General features: G+C 47.3%; 1 protein-coding gene across 1 annotated transcript in view; it reads left to right on the forward strand.

The window, feature by feature from the left end:
- Positions 1 to 9,695, forward strand: part of LOC147678597 (uncharacterized) — a 100,416-nt gene extending 90,721 nt beyond the window's left edge. The window contains exons 16-21 of the mRNA XM_086945708.1: positions 283 to 351; positions 1,255 to 1,441; positions 3,213 to 3,330; positions 4,116 to 4,200; positions 6,470 to 6,559; positions 9,561 to 9,695. Coding sequence (XP_086801834.1) covers positions 283 to 351; positions 1,255 to 1,441; positions 3,213 to 3,330; positions 4,116 to 4,200; positions 6,470 to 6,559; positions 9,561 to 9,670 — 659 coding nt within the window. The 3' untranslated portion in view covers positions 9,671 to 9,695. The remainder of the gene's footprint in view (positions 1 to 282; positions 352 to 1,254; positions 1,442 to 3,212; positions 3,331 to 4,115; positions 4,201 to 6,469; positions 6,560 to 9,560) is intronic.
- Positions 9,696 to 11,490: the final 1,795 nt, after the last annotated feature.

An 11,490-nucleotide genomic window follows, 5' to 3' on the forward strand; every position in this document is an offset into this window, starting at 1 on the left:
GTCTGTGGTGCACAAGGATTGCAACGCATGTATGTGATGCATGCCCTGTGTGAAATATTGTGATTGTGACATTCACCTGATGGCCCCTTTAAGGGGGTGTGGCCTGGGAGTTGGCCCTGCAGCATCCCTCTAGGCCTTGGACAGGGCTGATTTGCAAACAGCTGACCTCTGTTCTTGTGCTCCCTGTCAGAGTTGTGACTGCAATATAGTGATCCCTTCCTCACGACGAGTAAGGATCCGGGTAGTGATTCGAGCTGCTTTCTCACTTCATTTTCTTTTTAGTTGAAAGGCAAGCGAGCCCGAGGAAGGTGGCCCGACATGCTCTGAATCTGCGAATGATGCTGGCCAAAGGTGAGCAGTGGGCGCGTGGAGTCTAGTTGATAGATTTATTTATTTAGATTTATAAAGCGCCTTATCACCCAGAGGTCTCTAAGCGCTTGTCAAGAACAACATACTGGTTTGATCTACTTGTGTAGAGAATTTAACTTGCTCGCTCTACGAGTCGGTGAGAGGTGGGAAAGATAGACAGAAGGGTCTCTGTCCCCTACTGAGACATTGACAGCTCCTGTTAGACATTACAAAAACATGTATATCTGGCCACATAGCTCTACTTGTTCTCTATGTATTTGTTCAGACATTTCTTAAATTGTACAATGTGGCCAAATTGCATTGTGCTTAGCGGAGTCGCTAAATAGGCGAGGGGGGAGGTGGGGCTGGGGCATCTTCTGCAATAGTCACTACTGTTCTCCTTCTACCAGGGGGACCAGGACAGACATTCCCATGACCACTACTCCTTCCACAGACTTTAATGTTTATTTCATAGTCTGCTTAATGTGTTTAGATAACTGTGCATATACAATTGTGCACACATTCTTTATATATTCCCATTGTAGGTGATGCCACACATGTGTCCCCCCCCCTAGAAATGTAGGGGCCACCACTTAGTGTGCTACACAGGAAAGGTTTTTCCCCCAGATTTCCCTCATGGTAAACTGTTTAAATACAGTATTTTTTAACTCTGAGGGTGTGTTGGTTTTGTATTGTGTGCACCTAGATATGTTGCAGGTAGGTCAGAGCCTAAATGTAAATCCCTTTCGGTGATATGGTTTGCAAAGTAAACTCCTTGATTGAGCAATGTGATCTGTTACTGATGGAGTATTGTTCAGTGACTTTGAACAGTGTGTCTAAATGAGATCATTGAATGGCCAGCACAATCTCCGCGTGCAAGGAATCAATCTTCCCTTTCACCTCCAGATCGCTCTTATGACACGTTTTACTCTGCGGAAGACTTCACTCAAAAGAACCTGGCATCGGCGACGCTGTTCTTGGAAGTAGAGCTGCTGCAGCACGGAGAGCAGCAGGCCGTGGTACTGGAGGACTGCTGGGTGACTCAGACTGCTGATCCCGATGAGATCCCACGATGGGACCTCGTAGTGCGCAGGCACGTATGTGTGGATGAGCAACTGAGGTTGACGGGAATAACTGGGTGGTACCTCTGGAGAGGTAAGTGTAGGGTGAAGTCTGTGTGATTGTGATAGCCACAGCAGACATTGGGTCTTAAAGTTGCTGGGTTTTGGCAGACGGCTGAACTCATGCTTTGTATTACTTATGGAGTGCATTGTCCGTTTGCGCTCAGGTACACCTTAATTGGGCGTGACTGACGCGGATTGGGACAATGTACCCACCTATTGGAAAAAAGTGCTGTCCAGAGGATGGGCAAGAGTTTCCCCATGCTGTGGAAAGTGCTTCCGCCGCAGACAGACCAGCAGTGTTCCATTAAATTGAGAGGCAAGGATTCCCCAAAGCTGGTTGCAGAGTTGAGCCGTACTTCCCTGTGAAGGAAGTCCCTCCCCCACACCCTCGTAAAATTTCCCTCCAATGTGTACGGATTGTCACCAGTGTCTCTTCCGACAAGTCATGCGGTCAGTGAGCCTCCCGAGTCTGTTTGCTTCTATGATCTAGATTTCCTGATGTGGGGCCAAAGGCGTTCACTCATTTACATCTGGGCCAACCCCATGCTGGTGAGACAGCCCCCTTGGAACTGGACAATGTAGAATGGGAACCCTCAACTTGTATTAAAGGGCAGCTGCAGCATCTGGGGCCCCTTCTGTAATCCCATAGACTCCAGTTGCATCCCTGGGCACCTCCATAATGCTGCTCTAGGGGTGCGGATTCTACAATGTTGAGGTCCCCGCTTGAAGAGTGGTGGTTCTAGCTGATGACACTTGTTGTATATTTGACTTGTAGCAAGAGTGAAACCGCGGCGGCAGGCCAGAACTGGAGAAGTTGAATAGGACTGCACTCGCCAGAGGAGCCAAGCTCGCGTTGATCAACTGCTTACTGTGATTACTTTGCCCAAATATCTGCATTTTGTTTGCTTTGCCCAGGATTTTGAGACTGGTATGAGATTAAAGGCTTTGACCCGCAAGGTCAATAACCAACCTTAAAATGCTGTTTGTGTGACTTGAAGTCGGTGGTAATTTGGACTGTCCCTCTACCATAAACTGACATGGATTGCGATGCAGAGCAAAAGTCCTCAAGAGCACATGCGTGATTGCAGTGTGAGGTTGGTCAACTATCCGCAGTGGCTGCTATGATGAACTGAAGACCCTGCTTTTCATGCAATAACCCACTCCTTCTGAGCTACATTCTCTCGCTCGTTCCTTTTCCTCCTCCAGTCCACGAGGTTCTTTCCGCGCCGGGACACTCCTCGGAGTAGCCGTGCGCTATATAAGTACTCCTTTAACATTAACTAGGCTGGGGCACCTGCTCGCCTGAGCCATGCAAGGGACCTTTCTCCTTCCCAAGTGTTCTACGTGACCTTCTTTAACACTGGGCACATCCTGTTGCTCTTTCTATTGACACCTTTCCTTTTGGGCTCAGTCACAGGCTAAAAGGGAACAGCAGGGAAGAGCTCATGGAGGAGAGAATTCCTTTATAAAGCTAGTCTGACATCTTGAGGTCTCTGGCATCTGATTTTGAGGAAGAGTCCATTATAGTAGTGAAAGCTGCATCCTGGCATTCTCCTAACTTGAAGGCAGGACTAGAATTTCAGAGCTGAAGGCCGCATCCTATGTTGCATGGCTGGCGACTCCTACCGGACCTGGTATTTACCATACCCCTTGGGATGTGGGTACTAGTGGCTACTCTATCAGCTGTTGAATGGGGTTCAATATGTTGACGACTACTGATGTGTTGATCTTTCGTTATAGGTGTGCTGTTGATGGGTCTTCACACAGCACCAGCCTGAAGGACAGTCCTGTGGTAAATGTGCAGCGGTTCGCGGTCAAGGCGATACCTTCCGCAGATGTGGATGGACTTCGTGGCCCGGTAAGGGATGGAGGGTCCATGTTTGGTTTTGATCCTACGGTATCCATAATTTTTTTGACTGATGGTGAACAGTGGAATTGTGCACCATGGTGATCTCCCCATGTTGTCATATGTAGATCTTTTGCTATCTTATGGTACGCGTGAAGTGCAGTGAGTGATTCTGAGTGGATGTGGCTTTAGTATTGCATAAAGTGCCAGATTTGAACTTCGATTGGGAGTTACTGCTCATGGGTGAGAATATTGAGCTGCAATGGCCCAGAACTGTGCTGGAACTACATTTGTGCTTGTTATGGCACTGAAGGAGGGGAACATGTATGCTTTACTGCAGGGGGTGCCCTGGAGGTCATCCATACCCTGGAATATTCTTCTGTTGGCCACACAACTATTACTTTGTCCTCATTCTGTGAGTTAGAGGGACCTTTTAATAATTTTTCCATAGTGTGCCAAAATCAGCCATGAGGGACAGGATCAAGACTGATTTGCATAGGTCTGGGTCTGAACTGGGGTGGCAAAGTGAGCTAAAGAATGATGGATTCAACCCAGATCTGTGACTGGGGGTGAGTGCCTGCAAAGTTTCAGTCCTTCGTCCATTATGCATGCAAAATTGGCCTTTAGACCGGACTAGATGGCGGAAGGTTAAAGCACTTCGGTAAGCACCAAATAAGCAATTATCCAGTACTGTGTACTCCGCTGATTAAATTCTAGTTTACCCAGTTACATGTATTCTTGCATGTACATTGCTTAAGAATCGAACTTCTCAGTTTCTTGCATCTTTCTTTCGACAGGTACACATTCACTGCAGAGTATCGATCTGTGATGGGAGCCAGGAGGCCTGTGCACAAAGTTGTGACCTCAGGGAAGAAAGAACTGGTGAGGAAGGGTTTAACTGGGCTGGTGGTCCATGGGGACCTGTGCTCGAGTAACAGTGCTGGATTTTACCAATTCTGTTGAACCTGTGATTTCTCACTTGCTGTCTGCAATGGAGCAGAACCTCCAAATTCAGTAGTAGGTAATCTGAAGTGTAAGTGGGAGCAATGGGTCTGTTGCAAGATGCCCAGAGGGACAACCGGGCACAACGAATGTTGAAATAGAGCGGTTAACAAACAGGACTATGCAATGCCTGTGGAACCCGCATGTCTGAGTGAACGAACACCAGGGGCGCGCCAGCATGTCTGAATGACCAAACGCCAGGGGCGCGCCGGCATGTCTGAATGATCGAACGCCAGGAGCGCGCCAGCATGTCTGAATGATCGAACGCCAGGGGCGCGCCAGCATGTCTGAATGATCGAACGCCAGGGCACGCCAGCATGTCTGAATGATCGAACGCCAGGGGCACGCCAGCATGTCTGAATGATCGAACGCCAGGGGCGCGCCAGCATGTCTGAATGATCGAACGCCAGGGGCGCGCCAGCATGTCTGAATGATCAAACGCCAGGGGCGCGCCAGCATGTCTGAATGATCAAACGCCAGGGGCGCGCCAGCATGTCTGAATGATCAAACGCCAGGGGCGCGCCAGCATGTCTGAATGATCGAACGCCAGGGGCGCGCCAGCATGTCTGAATGATCGAACGCCAGGGGCGCGCCAGCATGTCTGAATGAACGAACACGAGGGGCGCGCCAGCATGTCTGAATGAACGAACACGAGGAGCGCGCCAGCATGTCTGAATGAACGAACACGAGGGGCGCGCCAGCATGTCTGAATGAACGAACACGAGGGGCGCGCCAGCATGTCTGAAGGAACGAACACGAGGGGCGCGCCAGCATGTCTGAAGGAACGAACACGAGGGGCGCGCCAGCATGTCTGAAGGAACGAACACGAGGGGCGCGCCAGCATGTCTGAAGGAACGAACACGAGGGGCGCGCCAGCATGTCTGAAGGAACGAACACCAGAGGCACACAGTGGCTCAGTATTGCTGATCCATCTCAGGGGCCTTCTCAACACTCTCCCCATTTGCATGCAGGGATTTTGCCCACTTTTGTTCAATTTTCCAATCTATCAATATTGGCTTGTTTTTAGCTCCACCTTACTACACCCCACATGCGCTATGTTTGGAGGCATGTTGTCTTACCAAGAACGTAGAAAGACTTGCAGCTCGTCCATTGCCTGGCTTTGCTTGTCACTCATTTGCCTTTGTGTCCCAGCTTGTCAATCTAGTTTATCCATCTGTGAAACATCGCTCCTCCCACTGCTCGCTGTTCAAGCACTGGTTTTCTTTGCATGAAGTACTGCATTAGTGTTTCCTAGCAGTCTCCCTAGTGTAAATCTCTACTGCCTCTCCTTGCCCTCCTTCATCTTGTGCTTACCTCCCATTAGTGCTTAATTTGAGCCGGTGGTTTCTGGTGCTCTGCACGGCAGTTAATTGTCATCACTGGCACTGGTGACCGTCTGCCACAAGGTGGTGCTTTCTGCTTAATTTAGAGATGACCAGCAGTTAATTATAAATTCAATATACATAAAAAAATAACCATTACCTGCTGCAATAGCCATTCTTGTAGCTTTGGGGGCCTGAAATAGTCTGAACTGCCAAACTTGTAGGGGGAGGGCTAGTATTTGTGGTGGTGCTATCATTGGCAGCATGCCAGGGGCAATGTGTTCTGCAAACTGTAATGGCCTCCTGACGAGAGCCCCGGCACTTATGTTTTGACAAATTAAGCCCTGCCCATCTTTTCTGGCTAGTTCCCCCAACCGATGTAGCGTTCACTCTTGCCCCCATTGCTTTTGTGGCCCCTCCCATGTTGCTTTAGAATTCCCTCCTAGTGTTGCTTTGCCTTTCCCTGCCACGCAACAACCATTCCTAATTTTGCTTCCACTCCCCCCACTGGCTGACACACAAATGCTTTTGCATTTTATTTTTTAGTTGCCAATCCACTTAAAAGAAAACAAACGCACCCACTGCATTTTGTAGGCATACGCGCGTACCAAGTGTGGCAGCGTCAAAGATTTTAATTAATTTTGTTTCGCCGCTTTGCACAGCACTGATGGATTGCTTTCCAGCATGACTAAAAAACATTGGCCAAAGACAGTAGGTCACAAAGGTGATACCTGTTGGATTTGCCAATGCTCGTTTTCTTCTGGTCAGGGTGTGGTTTGACCTATACCCACTTTTCCTGACCCATGCATGCTTTTGTTTCCACTTAGGATTTGTGTCCGATCGAGTGACTGAATTTGTGTCCTTGGGACCTGTGGAAATCCTGGCCATGGAGGATGTGGTCAGCTCTAAATATTCAGGTAAGCCGGGCCAAGGCATCTGACGCCTGATGGATGTCGCGATTACCTGGAAGGGGGGGGGGAGTTGGAAACTGGAGTGATCATTGCCGGAGGCCACCATTCCTAGCATGACTAGAGGCGTAACTGTAGGTGACATGCAGCATCTAATCACAACAGTTTCTCCCAAACACTGGGACTCCAGTGGTAACTGGGCCCTTACCTGGCCTTAATTCACCCCTTTTTTACCAAAGAAGGGATCCTGTGGGGGAGGGGCAGATGGCAGTATCACCTTAGAGTGGTAGTATCAGGCTTTCCCTCAGTGGTGGTTGGTGGAATCAACTGGACGCTGGAAGTATCCAGCAGTCCCCAACTCACTCCATATTGGAACGTTGGCAGTGGCGCGCGCCATCTTCCTCTCACCAGAGCGCTTTGTGTGCGACTTGGAGGCTGTCGGAGGGTGAATCTCCCACTGGAGTGCATGTGATGGGAAGTTTTGAGTTAATTGGAAGGGAATGTGGTCGATGCTTCTACTTGGAGCCGATAACTGGGAATAGTACAATTGGGTCAGAGGGCAAGTTGAAAGAGGGTCTATTGGGTGTATACTGGCAGACTAAGATGAACATTCGTCGTAGGGCTCATGCAGTAGGATTTTGAAGAATTTAAGGAGCGGAGTGAACTTTCCTTCTTGGTGCTGCCCCATAGATTGCTATAAAATGTTGGCAGCAAAGCCCATAGATGTTGCACTGTTACTCCCATGGGAGCAGCACTATGCGGCTTCAGTCCTTTCCAGGTGAGGCCGTGGCCTACCATTTCTTGCCAACTCTTGTGTCCATCAAATCATAACTTTGTGCCTTTTGAGAACCTAGTCTGTGCATGGTGTTGAAATGCTGCAGAGTATCTCCGTTTACAAACCTACCCCCTAGACGGTCATACAAATTTCTTGATTATGCGACCGATGTGGGGATGTGCACCAGCGATATGTCCATAAAGGCATGTTTGTGCTATTTGTGTAGGATGAACTTGGCTGTAAGGCTGCTGCTCACTAGAAGTGCACCTCAGCCCATGCCAAGAGGGATGCACTGACTACTGGATGCAATGTCAACTGGATATTCTTAGAGATTTTACTCTAATTTTCCCTGCAAGTTCTCCCTTCAAGCCCTACTGGGCCAGAGTCTGCTAAGGTGTTCCCAAGGCTGCGGTCTAGCCCCCACTTCATTTCTTCTGTTTATCAATGGTTGTATTGGCTTTTTGTCTAGCTGTAAAAATGATGCCCTATACTAGCTGGAGAGAGGGTCCCTGCCTTACTCTTTCCCAATGACCTCTTACTAATTTCCAAATCTTCTAAAGGTCTCCAAACCCTTCAACAGGGGTTTTCTACTTCTTTTGTTTAACGTACAGGTTGGAAGTTAATGCCCAGGAAACTAAATGGAGGTACTTTAATCGCCAGAAAAATTCCAGGGGAGAACCACATCGAGTCACTGAATTTAATTTGAGGATTTGATTCAGACATGTCAATTACAAAAGGCTCCCTCCTTATTAAGCATAGCGCCTCCGTCATTCCTGGGTTTGCTAATCGTATTTCTTCATACCAGTATTAATGTATAAAGCCCAAGCAATTAATGCTGTTCTCTACAGTGCTGAGCTTTGGGTCAATGTGACGTCGCAAACCTAGGGATTGAAGATGATAAATTAATACGATCTGAGGCGATTCTTGTCCAGAGTCCACTTCTGCTCTTGAAGAGTAGATCTTGCAGTGAGGCCCATTTCAAAGGTTGAGATCTATAATATATTGGATCTGTGCTTGTAGTACCGATGGGCGAAATCCTTTCAGGAATGTGCTCCAGGATATTGTCACTCTTCCTCGATCACCATAGATTACTTGGCTTGGTTGTATCAAGACATCTCTAGTAGACCTTGGCCTGAGAGGCTGCTAGAGTGATCCATCTTCGATGAGCCCAAATGAAGGCCAGGTTTTGGGAATCATGTGAGAAAGTGCTTCAATGGATTCCTTAAAATGTGTTTGTACCATAAAGCTTTAAGTGTGAGGATTTTTTAGATTATCTACTACTCTCCAGGTCCAGTCCTTGTACTTTAAGTTCAGATAGTGTTGTCATTAGTCAAATTTATAACCTGAATTAGTCTCCCATTAAGTTCAAATTATGTTCTTTATTCCTCATGGCAGCTTTTTTTTTTGTCCTGCTTATTTCAGACCTAGGGCTAAATTATATTTTCCGCTATATTGTATCGCAGGCAAATGGGCAGAAAGATGAGCTAAAATGCTGCAAAACTGACTCCAGAATCAATATTGTTTCTAAATTTCTTTAGGCAGCGTAGTTGAGACTAACCCTGGGTGGTGAACTCCGTTCGTGAAGTTTGCATAGTTTTCTGCACTCTGCGGAGCACGCCGTATTCCCAAAAACTCTGCTCTGCAGAGCGACGTTTCTTTCCTCGCTCGCACTCCACGTCAAGTTGTCGAGGAAAATAAACATCCTGGCAATTTTACAATGCGGGTGGTCTTTTTATTTTTTTTATTTTTTTGCAATGCAAGTGGTCACAGCAGGTCGTGAGCACTCTCGTTGAGAAACCTTCCATTCATGTTGAGAAAGCTGCTGCTTGAGTAAAAAATCGTCTCTAGCAGCAGAAAGGAAGCTGCACCCTCTTGCACTGTGCATGGTGTTCGCAAGGATTTTACAGCGAGGGACAAACGCCCAGTGCTTAATCACCGCGAACAGCATGACCCTATCTCACTCCGCCACTTTCTGAATGCCATGTAGCTCTGCAGTGGAACTCCGAACTCCTCACAGGCTTCGCTCCGACAAGCAAAGTCGGACAGTAGCACTCTGCAACAAGCATCTGTTTTAACCGTGTTTTTTTTGTTTTTTTTGCTAAAGGGTTTTTTAAATTTTAAGTATTTAGTTTTAAATGTACTTACATGAGTCTATAAGCGTCATAAAATGGTTTCTTTTGCTGGTAGATTTTATTCTACGCTCTGACCAGACTCTGCATGTTCTCTTCCCTCCAGGTGAGAAGCAGTGGATATCCTGGCCCTGGCTCCTGTCTGTCGGATTGGCTGTCATCGGTGTACTAGTCGTGGCGTCTGTCTTCCTTGCAATCAGACTTATCAGTTGTTGAAAAATAAACTTTTTGTATGAACTAGCCTGGTCTTGTGACTTCTTCCGGACTAATGGTATTCATTAAAAGGCCTGCAGTCTCCCTGCTTGGATGAAGGGGACACTCTGTTGTACTTTATCAGCGGTCTTGCACTGTGAGGCCGGATACCTTCGAGGGGTGGGGGGGGGGCTTTACTTAATCTCTTGGTGGGTGGGGAGATTGTTTTGAGCAGGCTTTGGCCAGGAGGAGCCTTTATACACTCTTATAGAACACACAGATGCCATGCTGAAAACAGGATCATCAGCAAAAGTCCTCTCATGGCGGGGAATAAATGTCAAAATTAGGTCTTGCCTAGGCAGCGCTTGCACTGTCACTTCAAACCTACTGTATTCAGGATATGGGCATGAAGCTCCATCCATCTTTTTAATTTTCTCCTGTCACTGTCCTTTGTAAATGATGGCTTTTCATTGGTCAATAAGCTCAGTATTCCCTCCTTAGTGCTGCCTTTTCTCTTCTTTTAACCTTCCATGAGGTCACCCCCTGTTATGTGTTACTCGGTACATTTTAATTAGACTCTGAGCGCTTTTATCTTACTTGGTTTTCACCTGCCTGCTGTCCAGCAAGGCTTTTAAGCACAAGTTTTCTAGTTCCAAAGTGGCAGCTCGCCACACTTGCTATCTAATAATGCGGGCACTCGTCTTTTATTGCGCGCAGTTCACCTATGCTTGTGTCCTTGTTTTCTATTTTCTGTTGGGTATAACCCCTGATCTAGATTTCGATGTGGCTCTGGACACAACCGCTGCTCGGCTCTGGAGTGCCCATCCAATCACACTGCACCACTCTTATGCCACAGCACGCACGCTCAACTCAGAATGGCCTCCTGTACAGAACACAGCACTGCCCATCCTCTTCTGCCAGGCTCCCTGCTCCGCCACAGTAGCTCCTCATACTTCCAACCCCTCCTTCTCCATCAGTGCCCTGCCATTGGCAGCCACTGACTGGCATGCTGACAGGTACAGCCAGCATGGGCAAGAGCTATTTTACCTATAGGAGCTATTTAAATACAGAAACAAACCACTTGCCTTGCGCTCGCTGCATCACCAGCTTGGCAATGCGAAAGTGTTTTTATAAAATGTTTAATTTTTATCTATCCCCTCATGTTGACTCCCCCCCCCCCCCCCCCCCCCCCTCTCCCACATCACTTACCTGTGCCAACTGCGCCTGCATGCTTGACAGCCACCACCTGAGCTGCAGGCTGCCCGTGAAGGAAACGGCCATCTTGAACTTTCATGTGCATTCAGTCCAACACAATAATACTCACGGTTTCAATTCTACATGAAACTTGATACAAAAATTAAAAGTATACTCAAGACTATACTTTTCTATATTTAAGTTATTCTTTGATTTATTTTGCTTGCTTAATATATGCACCACAGAGTAAAATATTGCATACAAGTTCTCAAATGTTGCATTCAGTAGGTGTTTATACTTGTGGGTTGCCATGGTATATTCTATTTTACAAAGAAAACATGCACAACAATGACACACAAGATGGCCACCTCATTGTCTGTGCACAGAACCAAGGTTAAAGGGTGCGCATAAGACTGATAAGGTACGAGGAATGCTTGGTGCGGTTTGTAGGCAACGGGTGCTGCTGAGGGCATCTCACTCAACGATAAGAGGTTCACAGCATTGCAGAAGAGAATGCAAAGCTGCGCCGGACCTGATCACATGCAAAGGCCGAATTTGGTACAAATAAAGGTTAATTACTGAATAGAATTAAAACCAGCATTTGCAAAGCAACAGGTCTTGCATTAATAAAGGTTTGAGCTATTGGCGTT

This window comes from Lissotriton vulgaris, chromosome 12 (assembly GCF_964263255.1).
Source record: "Lissotriton vulgaris chromosome 12, aLisVul1.2, whole genome shotgun sequence".
Lineage (NCBI taxonomy): Eukaryota > Metazoa > Chordata > Amphibia > Caudata > Salamandridae > Lissotriton > Lissotriton vulgaris.